Source organism: Brettanomyces bruxellensis, chromosome 8, assembly GCF_011074885.1.
Source record: "Brettanomyces bruxellensis chromosome 8, complete sequence".
Lineage (NCBI taxonomy): Eukaryota > Fungi > Ascomycota > Pichiomycetes > Pichiales > Pichiaceae > Brettanomyces > Brettanomyces bruxellensis.
In genome coordinates, this window is record NC_054689.1 from 1,760,672 (window position 1) to 1,779,144 (window position 18,473).

The window sequence follows — 18,473 nt, forward strand, 5'->3', positions numbered from 1 at the left end:
TTCTATTAGAACTGAACGTCGAAATTCAAGTAAAACTAAAAAAAAAATAGAAATAAAAGCAAATAGAATGGAAACGAAGATATTTGTGATCGTATGAAAAAATAAGGGTACAGTTAAAAGTGTCGATGAGCAGGCAGGCTGTAAAAGAAGGATGAAAAATCAAGAAAAGCACAATCGGCAAAGCAATTATCGTAATGCAGACATATAGTTGAAGTTCTAGAATAAAAGCATGTGTGCTGCTAAGCGAGAATACCTGTTAAGGTAGGAGTAAAATAAATGAAAAAAGCAGCAACAACATGGATTTGATAGACCACCGAACATGGACGACAACCTATCTGAGGACAACACGGATGAGTAATCGAAAGGGTATTTTTCCCCCACCTGTTTCATGCTTTTCAATTGTTATTGGTATACTGGTATGTTTCTGACATTATTAATCCCCAGATTATATCATTTGTTTTAAATATTCGGTGGTTAGTTAAAAGTGCCATATTTTCTGGTCTATCAGATGCCCCCATAACTTCTAAGCAGTCTGCATTATTCGATAACGCTTCCATTAAAACGCTCTAAAGTTTGTGAATTCTTGTGTTTTCAGATGTGCCTACTCAAATGAGCAAGTATTATACAATACAACAAAAAGGGGAATCCAGTTATCTGCGAGCTAGCTGTAGCAGACACTTAGCGGCCCCTATTGAAGAAGGAGTTGACAAAACACGTAATGGTGATTGAATCTGAGTTTCATCCTGATCGACCGCTTTGTCCTTGTCCAGAATTGAAGTAGGGACTATCTTTGGGATTTTTGTTGGAGTGGACATTATGAGTGATGATGTGTTTTGTGGTATGGTTGCATCCGCATCCTGTCCAATATCCTTATAATGCAAGACCTCGCTCGCAGAATGCTGCTTTTGGTGGCATGTTGCATTTCCTTCCGAATTAAGCAAATTTAGTTGTCTGGCAGGTCTGGCACTCCTAGTGTCGCTTAACTGTGAAACAGGAATTGGTGGTAGTGTGGAACTGACCCCTGGAAGAAGGAAGTTATCTTTACCCGTGTGAGTTGTCGCACAATTCGGAGATATTACGAATCTTGAAGGGGAAGTCTTGCTTGAAAAACTTTGGTGAAGGAACGGTGTAGGAAGCGTCAAACCAATTCTTCTCGAACCATTAGTTATGTGCTCGGACCTTTTGAATGCTGAATGCTGGGAGATGCGAGAAGATCTTCTTGCAACAACATTTTCAAGCTTACCGTGGCGTTGTGTTCTAGAATTTAAAGTCCGTGAAACGTTACTTCTCCTTAGCACTGACTCCTCAAATGTTGGAGGCAAGCCCGTGTTTCGCGACACACTTATTGTATTCGCCTTTCTGTGGAGCTTGTGAGAGCTCTTTTTCAAAAGAGGAGAAGAAGCTGCCAAGAGATCAGACAAGGCATCCATGCCTTTTCCACTCTCAGCAGCACCCCTGGTTGGAGATTGAGGAGAAGAGTGCGTTCCGGTCAAGTTGTTGTCACCTTCTTTTGGAAACCTCAAGCGATGGATCGGAACATCGGTCTGGTTAGTTTTGACCTTGTAGTAGGCAAGCTGGAGCCTCATCTTGAGAATTCTAGCCTTCTCTTGTCTCGGGGTCGTTCTGGCCCTTTTATAGACAAGGTCCTCCTCCCCAAGTCCAACAGTCATGGATCTCCTCAAGGTCATATTGTGGTGATTAGTCCGGTGTTTGAAGTCTTTCGTGTCACCTGCGAACGAACGGATACAGTTCTGGCTGAAGTTATTGGAATTCAACTTTGACTCCGAAACGGGCGCCAGAGCATAACGTCCCGTGATCATCTTTCAGAGTATATTTGAAGGGTAGAAGTCTTGCAGATGTCTAGATGAAGTGAATAAAAAGGATGAGGGGATGATGGTTTTGGTAGAGACCAAGAATGTAGTTGAAGTCTGGAAAGAAAATGAGGGGCCCAATGAAAATGGAGTATATGCCTTGTTGTGGATGGTGGCGGTACAGACTCAATAGCGATGATTAGGAGTACTCTAATTAAGTGATGGTGTTCCAAGCAAATGAATTACACTTTATAAAAATGCCAAAAAGGTTGGTACAAGTAGGGGTGCAGAGGCTCTCGATACTTTCATACGCCGCTTTCAGGGAGATGGTAAATTATTTCCTATTTCTAGTTCCGCTACTTTTCTTTATTTATTTACTACCCTGCCGTGCTTGGTGTATTCCTTTTTTGTCATTTGAATAAACAAACGTCCCTCAAAAAAATTCAAGAATAATGATCTTCCCAAAATTTTCCCGTTAACAACGAGGTAAACAAGAAGCACAGAACTGAAAAAAAAAAAAGCCAATGTTATTTCGTTCGCGCGGTATTTACATTTATCCTAAAGCGAAAGACATCGACGCGACTGGAAAAAAAAAACCAAACGGCGGACGCGCTTTGGACACTGAAAAGAAAACATATTAAGCGAGAACAAAATTGCCTGATTGATCACTTGTAGCACAATCTACCTGTTTACATGCCTCTGGCACCTAAAAGGTATTCAGCAAAGACTACTCTGTGTTTTACTTACGAGGATGTAGTGTGTGATTTCATATAAAAAATCGCACTCCTTCACCTAGAGACTATTGTTGTAGCATATCTACTTCTTCCCTCCCTATTCGTGATATTCCACTTACTTCTATTTGCAAAATTTGAAATCGATGCGGCTGTCACTATTAGCAGCAACAATCTACAGAAAATTCAAAATATATGAAAATTATAATCGCATAACCAGAACCCTGAGGTTCTTCACTTCCCCAAAAAAGAATTAATCCCTGTTTATTTTATTCCAACTTATTCCTGTGTTGGATCGATAGATTCAACCATTTCCCTGAGATGTGTTATGTAGTTGCTTGGAATCTCATCACCGTGGCCGCTCGCAACCTGAAGTAAAAGTTCGTTCAATGCTGATGAACCAAGAATATCAACATGTTCAGCAGTTTTTGCACCACCTCTAATGTCGAATCTTTCCGGCTCGTGTTTGATTTCCACAATAGTCACATTAGAGCCGCCAGGGTTATACATGCTCTTTCCTTGTGCCCATTTGTGGCACATGTAATGTGTCATGATCGAGACTGTACCATCACCTTCGCCAACCAAAACTGATTGATCTCTTTCCATATCTGCAGAAACATTCAGGTTTGAGATCTTCTTGTCCGGTTCTTCCTTGTAATAGTATGCACGCTCAGTAGGATTTCCAACACCATAAAAACAGAAAACTTTCATGTCCGGCGCATTCGGTAAAGGCACTTCTAGTGGATTGATCCATTTGCTGGAGATCTTCTCATTTTTCTTCATTTCAGCAGCATTTTTAGAGTGGCCTCTGGAATAGTTTTCCTTGTATCTTCTTCTGAAGTCGGTTGTTCCTTGGTCCAAAAGGAAATCCACCGCACCATCGACGGTCAGATTCTTCTGTGAATATTTACCTTTCGCATTGGCAAATCTGATAAAGTTACCCAAGCTACCGTTCACACTTATTCCTGCAGGTAAAAGTACATCGTCTGGAGCACTGCTTAGATTTCCCCATATCATATCACCCCCTATAGGTAGCATACTCAAGATTCCACCCCAACTTCGAAGCATATCCACCCTCTCTCCTCTTGAAAAGAATGTTTCTAAAGCTCTCATTGCCAGACCACGTAACTCAATTGTTTCCTTAAATTCACCGGAAAGCAAAGCCACAATAGCCTTTGGTGTACCCAATAAGCATCCGGATATATCCACAAAAGCTTCAATGTTGTCATTAACCCAATGTTTGCCTCCATTTCCAAAATTTTGTCCTGATGCTTCGACCCATTTCAAAAAGTAGAAGATAACTTGTGCTCCCATGGAATGACCAAATAATACCGTTTTATTACCATTCAACTTATTCATAGTCTCTATGCTCGATTTCAGACGTGAAAAGTATCCGTCACGAATCTCTAAGTCGAGATATGCAAGTCTCCAGTCGTAGGATGCAGTGATCATGTTATCTGGTCCATATCCAATGGCACCTAAGTTTTGTAAGATTTTATTCCAAATCCAATATCCTGTGATAAAGAAGTCCGAAGCCTCAAAACCCTGAGCAGCACGTAATTTTACTCCAGGCGGATCCAATCCCGTTTTGGGATCCAATTTAATATATTTCAACCAGCAAGTCTTGTCCAATACCATTGTTTTGACCATAAAAAAGGAGCCCCATAATCTCTTTCTAAAGTACGACTTACCTGGACAACCATCGATACTGTCGATACCCCAACTTTCTATACCGGTGCTAGTGGTGCCAGGAATGATAACAACATTGTGCTTGGATCCAAAGCCTTTCCTTTTCACCAGCTCTCCGATTGCAAATGATGCACTAGTATCCGGATATTGATCATTTTCAGTCTCATCAAGAACTGACTTCAATCCTGTTGGCAACATCTCTTTCCAATCCTGCCAATATGGACTATTGAATATGCTTTTCGCATCATCAGCATCGGAGAAAAAGTCTGCTTCCATCACAGTTTTCGATCCAAAATAACCTGCACAAACGATACCCAGAATTATACCAAATAAGAAAATGAATTTCCTAGTTGTGAAAAATTCATCAAATTTGTTCTCAACTCCTTCGGGATCCTTCTTGTCTTTACTTTTTGAAGCTTTCCGTTCATTGGTTGGTTCAATCTCATGGATTCCTTCCCTTTCTTTGTTTTCTTTCCTCTTTTTGGAAAAGCTGTCTCTTCCAGTAGCCGTAGGCGAAAATCCACCCAATCTCTTCTTGAGTGTCATTATCACCTTTATGCTTATTATATGGTTAGACTAATGTCAATTGACTACTATTGCGTGGATATGTAATAAATGTTGTAGAGGCTGTGCAATGTGACTGGGTTTATAATGTGAAGATAAAAATAAATAAATAAAATGAAAAAGCAGGGTATAACAAGTAAACAATGACAAAATCTGAGTTAGTCCCACAAAAACTGCCCGGAAGAAAAAAAATCCAAAGAGCAAGTATAATTCTGTGAACATAAAGTTAAGTGTAAGGGTAATTGCCTTTTGTGTGCTGGTTAATGCAATAGATTGCAGCACTCTTTTGAAGTTAATTTATATTACCGGGCTCAGCCCTTTATGCACATTTTTGAAATTTGTTTGAGGAACAAACATAGAACTTTCTTTAAATGCTATTATCGATAGTATCGCTAATAAGTGAGTTACAATTATGTAATGAAAAGAGTTTTGCATAATTATTTTGTTCTATCAGCTACAAACACCTAATCAATTGATTTATCCCCTACTTTTATGATGCAGTAGATCTTACCTAACTGCATAGTTAGATGAATAATAACAGGTATTTATGTAATTGAAAGTTATATGCTGTAAGCATGCGGCTGTTCCCAAGATAAGAGAAGCCTCAATTAGTGGTTTAACAATGTAATCAGATCATCACACATCCTTAACAAAATCTTTGGTTGTTTGGCAGATAATCTAAATGCAATCATAAAGTGAAAAACCTTAATACAATCCCAAATAAATGTTATGAGATTAGACCAGATTGATTTGTTCATTGAATATGAGGATATTTTTATTTCTACTGAGCCGATGTAGGAGAGTGAGTGTACAGACACAGATATTTTCTATCTGTCTTTAATATTCCCCTTTTTTTGTCCTATTTTTTTTTTTATCTTCTTATCGTCTTTCCTGAATTCAAACCCCCGCACCAACGTCCACTTTCAATTAGCAGTAGTAGGAACAGCACTCTATTAAAATTACTTAAACAATCCTTTGAGAGCTTTATAATAAATTAAAATGGCGACGGAATTCATCAGATCCAAATTCAGCTCCCTTAGGGAATACTTAACGCCAGTTAACCATGAATCGAACTTCACTGAAACTGGTGAGATATCACCTGAAGAGTTTGTGAAGGCTGGCGATTATTTGGTTTACAAATTTCCAACCTGGAAATGGTCACCTTCACCTGCTTCAAAGAGACGGGACTTTCTTCCTGAAGATAAGCAATTTCTTATTACTCGGCACGTCCCATCATATGTGAGGGCAACAGATTATGAGAAAGGGGAGACTTCAGATAATGGTGAGGATTATATTGATCCATTTTCTCCAGAAGAGGGATGGACCTCGCCTCACACAAAAGCTTTGCATAAACATTGTACTCCTGAAGATGAAAGAAGGCATTCTGCGGAGTATATCAAAATGAAGGGACCCTGTGAAAGTATACACTCGAACAATAGTAATAAAGTTTCCTCAAGTTTAAGTTCAAGCTCACCAGAAAAAGCTAGTATACTTTGCAAGGAAAGCGATAAACCCCCGTTAGAAACAGCCAAGAAGGATGTTGAGTCGGTTAATGATATTGATGAACTTATCGATGATGATGCTGAAGAATCGTTGGAAGAAGATCGAAAAAATCAGGAAAATTTGGATGGCGAAATCATCAACGATCCATACAAGAGAAGTTATGATCTATATATAACATATTCCACATCTTATCGCGTTCCAAAGATGTATCTTGTTGGCTTTGACTCGAATGGTGTTCCTTTATCTCCTCAACAAATGTTTGAGGATATTGCCAGTGACTACAGACATAAAACAGTGACAATTGAAAAAGCCCCCTTTTTAGAGAATACAACAGCTGTTTCAATTCATCCGTGCAGACATTCCACTGTTATGAGGGCATTGATGAAAATGGCATCTGCTGCTGCAAAAGAAAACGTTAATGGTATGTACTCATCTGGAGATCAGACTGAAGACGAAATTGTAAAAAACCTAAGTAAATTAGGCTTAGCAGATAAAGACAAGGATTCTAATGATAATCAAACTGCTGTTCACAAAGACGATGATTGGCAAAGTTTGCATGAAAATGAAGGGCAAGATGAGGATGACATTAATCCCGATAGCCAAATTCGGGTTGACCAGTATTTGGTCATTTTCCTTAAGTTCATGGCAAGTGTGACTCCCGGAATTGAGCACGATTACACCATGGACGCGTTATAAATTGTAGTGCGGTACTGAAAAAAGAAAAAAAGAATAAGCCAATTGCTTGCTATCATTATATAAGCCTTGTATTCGGTTTTAGTATCATCTTTAATAAATAGTTCATCGGTTTCGGATGATGATTATATTATCCCCCAATTACTGTAAAGTACACTGACTATCGTAACACTAATATACACATTATTTAGTACACCCATTAAAGCGTTGTGGGTAGTAATAAATCTAATCTGCTGATATTTCTGGTTTCCACATTCTAATTGTTTTATCCACATTTCCAGTAACAAGTCTTATTCCGCTTCTGTCAAAAGATGAGCATAGTATGCCTCTCTCGCTATCCATTGAGCCGGATATTGGCGTGTTTCTACCATCCTGAAAAATTCTTCCAGTATCCCAGTCCCAAAATCCATATTGTCCATTATCACATCCCACAAACATCTCACCATCATTATTGCAACAATTTGTGTTTAATAGTAAATTACCCTCAGAAAGCTGGTCATGTTTCAAAAACTCCATGTTTTGCAAATATTCACAATTTGGAAGCCTGAACTTTTTCAGGCCATCAGCAGAACCGGAAACAAACTCACCATTGTCACTATTGCAGCAAAATGTTCTTACCGACTTTGAGTGGTATGTAAGTGTTTTAGAACATTTGCCTGCAATTAAATCCCATGTTTTAACTGTGGAGTCCATGGAACAGCTTATGATTTGCGGATCTGTAGGCCGACAGCTCACTTTATTCACTGTATTTTTATGCCCAGTTAGCGTATACACTGGTAGCCTTGTACGAATGTCCCAAACCTTAACAGATGAATCCCGGCTTCCTGTGACGATAAGATCTAAAGTAGGATGGATGTCAATAGAATAGACTGAACTCAAATGTCCATGGTAGTCTCTTACCACTTTATTTTTTTCAAGATCCCAACATCTGACCGTTTTATCTTCGGAGCAGCTGAACATATATGGGTGTCTATCGGATATGACAATTCCCCTAACAGCCATAACGTGGCCAGTTAAGGTATGCATCAATTGACCACTAGCCAAATTCCATATTTTAATAGTCCGATCACTGGATCCAGTTGCAAAATATTCATTATTCGGGTCAAATCCGAGTGCGGTAACCTGTCCGGTGTGTCCTACAAGAACACGAAACAGTTTCCAAGTTGGGTGGACTTTCATATTTTGTCCTGGAGCACTTTCTGCGATTTCCGGGACAATCAGTTCATTTGCAAGCAAATCTTCTGGTTTCTTTTGCCCAATAAATCCGGAATTATCCCGAATTTGTAAACCCAATTGACTTGCACTCTTTGTAATCGTGAGATCTGTAGATGTAGTCATATTATCTAATGGCGGGAGATCAAGATCGTCCTCCCCGCTTTTCCTCCCAGCTTCCTTCTCCCTCATCACCTCCAAAATGTTCTTGTGCCTATTCAGCTTTTTCTGCAAAAATTTTGGTAGCTGTCTGTATTCATCATTAAAGTTTGTTCTAGTAATTGCGGTCTCGTAGATTCGATCGCCTCTTTCATTTGAAAGTGTACTCTTTAAATTCGATGCATTCCTATCGGAGAAAACTTGCTTCTTAATATTTTCTATGCTATTGTAGCTGCTAAGCGTCATAGTCCTTACAGTATTAAAATAGTCGAGTCGAAAGGACAAGAAGACGGATATTGCATATATCTCTTTCGTGCTCTATCTAGGGACTGGGTATGAAGACCGCTGTAAACTGATAGATAAGTACGATGGCGGATGAAAAATAAAAACATGAAAAAAATAAAAATAAAAATAAAAAATGCGACTCAGTAAAATTCACCAGGCAAAAAAATTTTAGCTACATTGATGGTTTAGAGCCCTTATGGTTTACGTGGAAGGCTCACACTCCTTCAAATAACACACAGAGTTTAGATTAGCATTTGTTTAAACTTTACTGGCATGTCTGAGGAAGAAAAAGTGCAAGGGGATTCCCCAGAACAGCCTGAGTTTGTTGAGACTCAAGATGTTGAAGAAGTGGTCCAAGATGATGATCAGCAGCAAACGAGTCCACAGCCGGGTGAAAATATTTCTGGAAACGATGTCAAAATGAATGAAGATGGAAATATAGAAATAGATATGTCAAACAATTCTAACGCATACTTTGATCAGCATACTGATTCAATCTTTACAATTGCCACGCACCCCACTTTACCGTTGGCTGTTAGTGGTGGTGGAGATAACGTGGCTTATTTATGGACGACCCACACTTCACCTACTAGATTGGCTGGAAAGTTGGAAGGTTACACGGAATCGGTTATCGCCTCGGAATTCACCCCAGACGGTAAATTTTTGGTGACTGGGGACATGACAGGAAAAATTCTTATTCACAAGGCCACCAAACGAGGACAGGTTTGGGTTCCGTATGGTGAATTACAGCAAGTTGAAGAGATTTCGTGGATCACTATGCATCCAAAGGAAGATATTTTTGCCTTTGGAGCGACGGACGGCTCTGTGTGGGCATATCAGATTGGTGCAAACAAGGAAATCAGTTTGATCTTTACAGGCTACTCGCACTCGTTGGACTGTACTGCTGGAGAGTTTTTCGATGTTAATAATAATTTTGGCGAGCTCAAGTTGGCTACTGCATGTGAGGACGGTACAATTATTGGTTGGAATTGCTACACTTCGAACCAACTTTTTCACATTCACACGGCTGAACTTAAAGGTATAACACCACCTTGGGTCACGCTGTCCGTGTATTCAAATACGGGAAAAATTGCTGCAGTCGGTTCTAGAGATTCGCACGTTGCCATAGTAAACTTGGAAACAGGCACGGTCGTAAAAGTGATAACTGCACTTACTCCAAAGGACACGGATGATGTGTTTGATGCTTCTATTGAAGGTCTCTCTTGGTGCAAGTCTCTTCCTCTTTTGGCACTCGGTCTTGTCTCGGGAGACGTTTTTATAATAGACACCAGAACATGGCAGGTGAGGAAGAAGATGAAGTGCCAGGATGCAATCACTAAATTGACGTTTTTCAAAGACACGCCGTTTTTACTTGGTTCATCAATGGAAGGTAAAGTGTACAAGTGGGATGCCAGAACTGGATCTGTTATCCAGAGTTATACTGGCCACCATATGGGTGTCCTGGACTTTGCTATTGATTGTGCCGATAGACTTGTCACCGCTGGAGATGATGGTGTTTCCTTGGTGTTCACAATTTAGGGATCTCGATGTATCTAGTATAATAATATTAAAAAGCACGCATAAACATATCTAAATCATAACAAACGTAACGTATATAACAATAGTCAAAGGAACGGTGGAAATATGTTCACTCACATTAATCGTTTCTGGTCGAGCTGGAGAGCTTTTTGTCGATAATCCTCGAAACAAGCTGATATAATGGTGAGTTCTCGTTGCTTATCTGGCTTCCGAGCTGCAACTCAACTTGCCGACTGATAAGTTTACCGGTAAGATCAACTTCAATGTTGACATAATCACCGATCTTCTTTAGTGGTAAAACGACCTTAGACTGTGTGTAGGCAACCATCATAATGCTGAAAGTGGCTTCCTGATAGTTCACACCAGTAACAGTTAAGCTGGTTCCGTCGACAGCAATGAATCCCTTAGGAACAATGTAATTGATAAACTCGCTATCCCTAAGCCGGAAAGTGAAGGAAATAGAATTGCCGTCCGGGTGACGGTTTATAATTTCAGCAATTGTGTCAACGTGTCCCTGGACTAAATGACCACCGAAACGCACATTACCAGAAATTGCTCTTTCCAGGTTCACCTTATCGCCAACTTTCGATGATCCGAGTGTCGTCCGGCGAAGAGTTTCATCCGAAATACCAACCTTGAACGAATCGTTGTTGAATTCTGTTACGGTCAAGCAGGTTCCATTAATAGCAATAGAATCACCTAAATGGCAATCTTTTAATATTGGTCCGGCATTTTCAATCGTTAATGAGGCACCATTACCTCCTGTTTGGCTGTCGTCAAGAGCTAAGTACTTCTGCACAGAACCGATCTGCTCGATAATACCAGTAAACATATTTAATTAGCGCTGAAATTTAGAGAATGAAAGCAAAGAATCCCAAAATCTTTATTCTATGGAAAATGTAATTATAGAATGAACTGGCCTTGGGTATAATGTAAAAAAGACGAATTCTTAGATTGATCGATTATTTGTTAGAAGAGAAAAATAAAGCGAATCAGGCAAAAAGCACTGGAGAAAAGTAATAAAAAAAGTGCAGGCTGAGAATAAAGCGAGAGAGAGAGAGAGCACCAACCTCATCGGACTCAGACAAAGAGGTAAAATAAAATTAAAGGTGGAACAATAATAAGTCTAGAAATCAGGAAACATTGCAAACATGCATTATGAAAATTTTTCTATATAATTCAATGTATTTACGTATATTTTTGCCCATAGCTATATATAGACGATCTTTTCCTGTTATGTAGATTCTAAACTCCCCCATCTTTTGAGTACCAACGGAGGTTTGACTTGTGAAGTGACGGGAAGTGTGGTTTTAGAAAAAATTATGGTGCTTACCATTGATGCTATATATCATTGGAATATTTTATGTACTGGATTACTTTAACCATACGGATATGATTTTAGTAATTTGGTACATCATCAAATCATAAAAGTATTGGGATATTATCTCCGTGGTTGTTCTGATTATAATGATGACGGTAAACGATTCCCATATATCGATTTAATGCTTTTACAGAGGTTGGCTGGTGTTGAAATTTACGAATTTCCAAAGATACCGGCTAACTTTTGAAGGGCACTTATAATTAATCCTTCTTCAGACATTGTAGTGTCTTAAATGTCGAGTGACTAGCTTTATATATCTTTTATTGTTGAAAAGGTCCGATCAGTGTGCTTTTTATGGTAAAGAAATGGTGTCATTGGAACCATGCGAATCCCAGAAGACAAGCAAACATACTCTCCAAGTTTTCCTAACCCTTTTTTCTCAACATCTGGTGTAAGGTTTTATCTAAATATTTCATCTGTTAGATTCTAAGTGATATATTGCAGTTTCAGGTAAGCAGGCAGATAACATATATTTTAAGCGACGGAATGTTCAATTCAGTGTTTTTTTAAATGATCTATAAAGATTTAGATTCACAGGCAACGAAGTCCAATCTGCGTTGTCATAATTACCTGCTTGGTTAAACCAAGCAGGTAATTATGACTCTCCTTTTCATTTTAATGTATTCCTATAATGCGATTGAAAGAAAGTAATGGCAGATATGCAGTAGTGGTCATGATGTTTATACCGTTACAATTACAATATCGCACTTTTCTGAGATTTCAGCAAGAAACCTGAAACGAATACATTGATTTCTCCTCGCCGGTTATAGGAATCCGAATTTTTTTGCTACCGAGAAAATGACATTTTCTCGATGAGCTATTGTCTAACTAAAAAATTTAGAGAAAAGAATAGTTGTATTACCCCGCAAAGGCGGAGATTTGAATCGCGCCTTGTTAGGTTCCACTTTAGTACTGCATGACGTATTTTATGTAGCCGCATTTAAATACACAGTCCGTCAGTATAAGTGGTAAATGGTTGCTGTGTTAAAATCTCATTTACTGGATTATTAATTTTGTGTTCTTTTGCTATAAATACGGATCGGGATCTTATTTTTTTTTATTTTTTTGTGTGTGCGTCCGTATTTCCTCGAACAAAATTTGTATCAGCTCTACATTTAAATTCTTTGCAAATTAATTAGGCAGATTTTATTGCAACATTATATATTATACGGACCATTGAACGCATTTTAAATATAAACAAAATGGATACCGAGGGACAGTTTAAAGGAGCTAAGGTAACCGTTATAGGAGCAGCAGGAGGAATTGGACAACCATTGTCCTTGATGCTAAAGGCAAATTTTAAAGTCGGAAAACTTTCACTTTATGATGTTTCAGGAGCTGTCAGTGGTGTCGCCATGGATCTTTCACATATCGACACACCAGCCCATATTGAATGGTTTACGCCTAAAAATGGTGGATTGAAAAAAGCATTAACTGGATCTGAATACGTTCTTGTTCCTGCAGGAGTCCCTAGAAAGCCAGGAATGTCGAGAAATGACTTGTTCAAGATAAATGCTGGTATATGTGCAGAGTTGGCCACAGCAATTGCAGAGTTTAGTCCTAATGCGACTACGCTTGTAATTTCGAACCCTGTCAATTCCACCGTTCCTGTTTTTGTGGAGATATTGAAAAGACACGGTGTGTTCAATGCAAGAAAACTTTTTGGTGTCACAACGTTGGATTCTGTTAGGGCTGACACGTTTCTTCACCGAATAAAGCCAGAAATGAAATGGGGACTAATCAGAGTTGTCGGTGGACACTCTGGAGATACTATTGTTCCCTTATTGTCAACCGTTTTAGGAACAGAGATGAATAAAGTTCCCCGGGAAAAAATTCAAGCTGTTGTTCATCATACCCAATACGGCGGTGATGAAGTGATCAAGGCAAAAAACGGGGGTGGGTCTTCTACATTGTCGATGGCTTACGCAGCTAATAAGTTTTTCTGCACAGTATTGAATGGGCGTGACCAATTTTCAAAGGATCATGTTGGATGCACGTATGTTTGCTTGGAAGATGAGAGTATAAATGGAGTTTCTGAGTTAAAGGGTCTCTTAAGAACATTCAAGAAGGATCAGAATTTGGATATGAAGTACTTTGCTATACCTTGTGTGTTCGGACAACATGGAATAGAAAGAGTTATGTATGAATGTTTGGAAAAGCTTCATCCATACGAAAAAGAAATGGTAGAAATCTGCTGCGATTCGTTACCTGGAAATTACGAAAAGGGATTGGAATTTACAAGGACATACTGAGGATTTCAAGGTTAAATTATAGTTTATGTGCTTGGTCCACGTTCAGGAATTAATGATTATATAAATGGAAATAAAATTTGGTTAATAATGGGAAAACTTCTATCACGAAGCACAAGATTATTCACGTATTATGAGATCTGCATCAACCCGTAAGTTTGATACCTACACATCTTAGCTACTTTTTTAGTGCTACAATGAAAATATTGCAAAACCTTATGTGCTTTTCATTATATTAATATGGGTTAAAAAGACACAAAATTTACATCAGTGCGTGTGCAAAAGACAACAAGCCAGAGCAAAGAAGAAACAAATGAAACAAAAAAAGAAGAACAAATAAGCTGTCGTTCTACCCTTCAAATGTAACCAATCTTGTTAGCAATGTCCAAAGCATCATAATCTGAGGTCAACTTGATGTATGCCTTCTTAGTACCGTTTGGTCTAACCAAGGTGTGAACCTTGTCGGCCTCAACCTCGTAAAGATCCTTCAAAGCCTTCTTGATCTGATATTTGTTAGCCTTCAATGAAACCTGGAAAACAAGAGTGTTGCTGTCTTCAACCTTCTTCATGGCAGTCTCGGAGGTGATTGGCTGCACGAGAACGGTATGGACATCCATTCTTGGGTAATGAGGAACAGACTTCGTGTATTTTGGAGATCTGGCCAACTTCAAAGTGTTTGGACGTCTGAAGGTGGTGCTGTGTCTCACCTTCAAAGCCTTCTTTGAGCTTGTGCCCTTCAAGGCAGCCCTTTTAGCGTTCTTTGCTTGAGCTATAATAGTTTTAAATATTGTTAGTATTAATGCAATCTCATAAAAAAATGAACGGTATGTCCCACCAACAAAACAGAATTTCTTCACTTGTGCTATACGCACACGATTCTGGTCCATGCCCAATCATGTTATCATCTTTTTGTCCGATTTCATTTCTGTAAAACATCATTCTACAATGTGGCACCACTCCTAAATGCTCAGTGTTCTGTATGAATTAAATTTTAAAACTCTTGCAGTACTAACGTCCTTTGACACATGCAATCCCAACTCAAATCTATCTTTGAAAAAGATAAATGCTTCATGCTACATCTCACATCTATTTGAATGTCCTTTCCAAGTTGTTATGAATGTCAACTGATTTCTGTACACTTGAACCTGCCTTATAATTATTCAAATATCACCAATTTATTGCGGGATTGTTCGTACCTGCGGAAAGCATTTTGCTTAGATTAATTCTGCTAATATGGTACTTACTTGCAGCCATCGTGTTTGTTGTCTAAATATGCCTGTGGTGTTCAAGTTACTATGGACGGTCAGTTATAATATGAAGACTTTAAGATTTAGACTTAGTTGATATATTCAACCTTTTCTCACTCTGAAAAAAAAAAAATAATGGGGGAAAAAATTATCAACCTGAAAATTCGACCTACGAGGGATGGCCTGCTAAAGCACAGGGAAAATTTTTACCCGGAAGTATCCTGCTTCCCAGAATCAGCTGTACTTGTTAGAAGATTTTCGCGCGCTGAATTGCAGGGTTATTTTAATCCCCTCTATTATATCACGTGACAATTTTATATTTTATTCTTCATTGCAATTTATGGCTCTAGCTAGAGTTGAGTCAGCTACCCTGAACTTAATATATGACGAAAAAGCAATCTGCGAATAATATATACAAGAACGCTAAAGATGGTCTATATGGTAAAGATAGAAAATCGACGAATGGCTCTAAACTTTGCACAATTTTGATGATCTGTATTCAGATTCTTCTTCTGGAAGGAGACCTAACACCACCAAACTTAAGCTTAGTCATATCTGTTAATTTCGACAATGCAGGCCTAACACTAGACCCTTCCTTACCCTTTAACGCGTCAAAAAATGCCTTTCTTCCCTTTCCGAAATCGGACACAACTATTTCGAGATTGAAACAATCATCTAGTATGTTTCTTTCTCTAATTATTTTAAATATATGAGAAGTCAATTGGAATGCAGCTTCATATTCACCCCTCTGTGCCTTTCTAAATCCAAGATATCCTGTTGATTGTGATAGTATAACCCTTTCTGGAAGAGTTAAATAATATAGTACTTTTTCATTAAATGATTTTTCCGGGTGATTGTGCTCGTAGTTCATATCCACCTCAACATTGGTAAGTGTTAAGAACGTATTGTTTTTTCTAAATTTGCAATGAAGAATATGCTTCAACACTTTAGTGTTGGTCTCCTTCCTCAATTGTGGTTGCCTTTTTATCTTTGTGTTATAATTATCTACTTTCAGTGCCGAACCAAATGTATCTCCATGCTCTGCTTCAGCAGTACTTAGTATGCTTCTAGTGGTTGAAAAGCCTAATAAATTTTACCATCAGTTAGTAAAACAAGCAAGTCAATTTTCACATCCATAACATTTACTTACCTCGAAAACCTGTTCTAAGGCTTCTTGATGCCTTAGCTATGGAACTGAACATCATGTAACTTTAAAGGTAATTTGTATATATATAAATTAAAGTTAAGCGGAACCTTCTGTTGTTACACTTTTCCCACCTTTCTTCGTGTGCTTTTCAAGAGCTTAACGCGACGTTCTTATGTAATGTTACCTTTCCAATTTTGTGGTATTTTTGCTCAAGCCCACGTTACTTTTTGCTTAGTATCATGATACCTTTTGCGACTTTATTGTGGTAATCTTTTTTTTATTTCTTTCCCATTTTCTTTGTTCCATGAATGATTATTTGGTGTTCGGATTTTTACTTTCTTTCGATTTAAGGTCCTTGGTTAGTAACAGAGCATAATAAATAGTTCATGGGTCGGAAGAGAAATACAGGATCTACCTCCTTCTTTTATCACAAAATTCTTTGAAAATATTCATCATTATGACAGAATCTTTACATTATGTGTATATGGATATATCTATTGGTGATAAGCGGATTGGTCGGATAGTGATAAAGTTATTTGAAGATCAAGCTATAAACGCTTGTGATAACTTCAAAGAGTTGTGCTCCAAACACGCCTATAAGAATACATTCTTTCACAGAGTAATCAGAAATTTTATGGTCCAAGGAGGAAATATCGATATAAAGAATGGAAATGGAAATGGTGTTTACCCGTTTAGAGGGGTCGAAACACTTGCAAAGGGAGGTCACTCGATTTTCCGGTCGAGCACTAATCCAGAAGGAGATTTCAAAGATGAAAACTTGAGACAGTTTGACGAACCATTTTTGGTGGCAATGGCCAATTTAGGAAAACCGAATACAAATAGATCTCAGTTTTTCATCACGTGTGCAGTGGAGAGTCATTTGGATGGAAAGCACACAGTTATAGGTAAAGTTATTCATGGGAAAAGTGTTGTTCGGTCGATAGAGCAGACTGATGTCTACTCAGCAAGTCCCGACGATAAAAATGCTTGGATTCCTAGTGATCCTGTATTTATAACAGATTGCGGTCAATGGAAAGAAACAGACCCAGTACCAGTCTATGATTGCTGTACCGATACAATAGGTGGAGATATTTATGAAGAATTTCCGGACGACAACGAGATTCCAAATCTCAATCTAGATAACGCAGCACAAGCATACGATATCTGCCTGAAAATCAAGAAATCTGCTGCATTACTGTATAAAGCAAAAAGGTATCAAGACAGTTTTTTCAAATACAAGAAAGCCATGCGTTACTGCAACGAGCTCATACCCGACGAGTCCAAAGATAAGGACCAATATCTAGAATTTTTGGAATATAAAAAGACGCTCTATCTCAATCTTGCTCTCACCTCGTTGGAAATGGGTGAATACCAAAAATGTATTGATTACTGTGGATTTTTGTTCGAATTCATTGATGATAACAAAGATGTGAAACTTACGTCTGTTCAGGTGAGCAAAGCGTTCTATCGTCTTGGAAAATCTTTCACTGGTTTGAAAAAATACACAGAGGCATTGGATTCTTTCAAAAAGGGACTTTCAATTAATGTACATGACTCTGGGATCAAGAGGGAACTTGAGAGGGTTAAGAAGCTCAAATACGATTCGGAAAAGGATTCCCGTGCAAGATATGCAAAATTTTTCAATTAAGTTTCAGTATACGTACATTTATAGAGTATACACTTTGAATTGCATGTGTGTCTTTTTCATCGCGTCTTCTGTAAGATTCCATGGAACATCAAAAATTCCAGCATTTATTCTAGGCATGTTGACTGTCGGCATCATTTCGGTTTGGCTATCCAACTTACGTCTATAGTTTTCTAATATTAACCTTGCAGTATCGTTAGGGATTGAATCTAAGTCCAATAACTGTTTTTTTAAGTCTAAGAGCGCCCTTAAGGTGTTTTCAGCAATCTCATCGGGGCTTTCTTGACCCATTACACTAGTGAAGAGACAAACGATAATTAAGTTTTCACTGATGCCTTCAATATAATCGCGATCTTTTGATGATACCGGTAGAAGCAAAGCTGTTCCTAATAGTTGTGCGGGTTCAGATGAAAATTTAGAGCAGTACTTGTGGTAAAGTTTATATGAGGACATAAATCGTTGTTTGAATGCAAATGCAATTCCACCTCCCCAAATGCCCAGACAATTACACGCATGTGCAAGTAGGATCGGCTCTGTTGTTGGTGTTCTAGTTAAATGAAAAAGATCACCCTTCACGTATTTAATGAGTGACATGGTTTTGAATGTAGCCAATGAGTT

The 18,473-nt window shown here is 38.4% G+C and overlaps 11 protein-coding genes across 11 annotated transcripts; 4 read left to right on the forward strand and 7 right to left on the reverse strand.

The window, feature by feature from the left end:
* Positions 1-650: 650 nt before the first annotated feature.
* BRETT_000981 (uncharacterized protein) lies at positions 651-1,820 on the reverse strand (the record flags this gene model as incomplete). The annotated part of the gene is made up of 1 exon (XM_041279539.1): positions 651-1,820. One exon carries the CDS (start codon positions 1,818-1,820, stop codon positions 651-653), a length of 1,170 nt encoding a protein of 389 aa, XP_041137753.1.
* A 1,001-nt stretch (positions 1,821-2,821) lies between these two features.
* On the reverse strand, positions 2,822-4,777 carry BRETT_000982 (uncharacterized protein; the record flags this gene model as incomplete). Its single annotated transcript, XM_041279540.1, has 1 exon — positions 2,822-4,777. The coding sequence occupies one exon, from the start codon at positions 4,775-4,777 to the stop codon at positions 2,822-2,824; it is 1,956 nt and encodes a 651-aa protein (XP_041137754.1).
* A 1,017-nt stretch (positions 4,778-5,794) lies between these two features.
* BRETT_000983 (uncharacterized protein) lies at positions 5,795-6,994 on the forward strand (the record flags this gene model as incomplete). Its single annotated transcript, XM_041279541.1, has 1 exon — positions 5,795-6,994. The coding sequence occupies one exon, from the start codon at positions 5,795-5,797 to the stop codon at positions 6,992-6,994; it is 1,200 nt and encodes a 399-aa protein (XP_041137755.1).
* Positions 6,995-7,216: 222 nt separating this feature from the next.
* BRETT_000984 (uncharacterized protein) lies at positions 7,217-8,608 on the reverse strand (the record flags this gene model as incomplete). Its single annotated transcript, XM_041279542.1, has 1 exon — positions 7,217-8,608. One exon carries the CDS (start codon positions 8,606-8,608, stop codon positions 7,217-7,219), a length of 1,392 nt encoding a protein of 463 aa, XP_041137756.1.
* Positions 8,609-8,920: 312 nt separating this feature from the next.
* Positions 8,921-10,186, forward strand: BRETT_000985 (uncharacterized protein; the record flags this gene model as incomplete). The annotated part of the gene is made up of 1 exon (XM_041279543.1): positions 8,921-10,186. One exon carries the CDS (start codon positions 8,921-8,923, stop codon positions 10,184-10,186), a length of 1,266 nt encoding a protein of 421 aa, XP_041137757.1.
* Positions 10,187-10,304: 118 nt separating this feature from the next.
* BRETT_000986 (uncharacterized protein) lies at positions 10,305-11,018 on the reverse strand (the record flags this gene model as incomplete). The annotated part of the gene is made up of 1 exon (XM_041279544.1): positions 10,305-11,018. The coding sequence occupies one exon, from the start codon at positions 11,016-11,018 to the stop codon at positions 10,305-10,307; it is 714 nt and encodes a 237-aa protein (XP_041137758.1).
* A 1,751-nt stretch (positions 11,019-12,769) lies between these two features.
* On the forward strand, positions 12,770-13,819 carry BRETT_000987 (uncharacterized protein; the record flags this gene model as incomplete). Its single annotated transcript, XM_041279545.1, has 1 exon — positions 12,770-13,819. One exon carries the CDS (start codon positions 12,770-12,772, stop codon positions 13,817-13,819), a length of 1,050 nt encoding a protein of 349 aa, XP_041137759.1.
* Positions 13,820-14,172: 353 nt separating this feature from the next.
* RPL25 (60S ribosomal protein L25) lies at positions 14,173-15,070 on the reverse strand (the record flags this gene model as incomplete). The annotated part of the gene is made up of 2 exons (XM_041279546.1): positions 14,173-14,585; positions 15,061-15,070. The coding sequence occupies 2 exons, from the start codon at positions 15,068-15,070 to the stop codon at positions 14,173-14,175; spliced, it is 423 nt and encodes a 140-aa protein (XP_041137760.1).
* A 492-nt stretch (positions 15,071-15,562) lies between these two features.
* On the reverse strand, positions 15,563-16,265 carry BRETT_000989 (uncharacterized protein; the record flags this gene model as incomplete). The annotated part of the gene is made up of 2 exons (XM_041279547.1): positions 15,563-16,107; positions 16,214-16,265. 2 exons carry the CDS (start codon positions 16,263-16,265, stop codon positions 15,563-15,565), a joined length of 597 nt encoding a protein of 198 aa, XP_041137761.1.
* A 402-nt stretch (positions 16,266-16,667) lies between these two features.
* On the forward strand, positions 16,668-17,858 carry BRETT_000990 (uncharacterized protein; the record flags this gene model as incomplete). Its single annotated transcript, XM_041279548.1, has 1 exon — positions 16,668-17,858. The coding sequence occupies one exon, from the start codon at positions 16,668-16,670 to the stop codon at positions 17,856-17,858; it is 1,191 nt and encodes a 396-aa protein (XP_041137762.1).
* An 18-nt stretch (positions 17,859-17,876) lies between these two features.
* Positions 17,877-18,308, reverse strand: BRETT_000991 (uncharacterized protein; the record flags this gene model as incomplete). The annotated part of the gene is made up of 1 exon (XM_041279549.1): positions 17,877-18,308. The coding sequence occupies one exon, from the start codon at positions 18,306-18,308 to the stop codon at positions 17,877-17,879; it is 432 nt and encodes a 143-aa protein (XP_041137763.1).
* Positions 18,309-18,473: the final 165 nt, after the last annotated feature.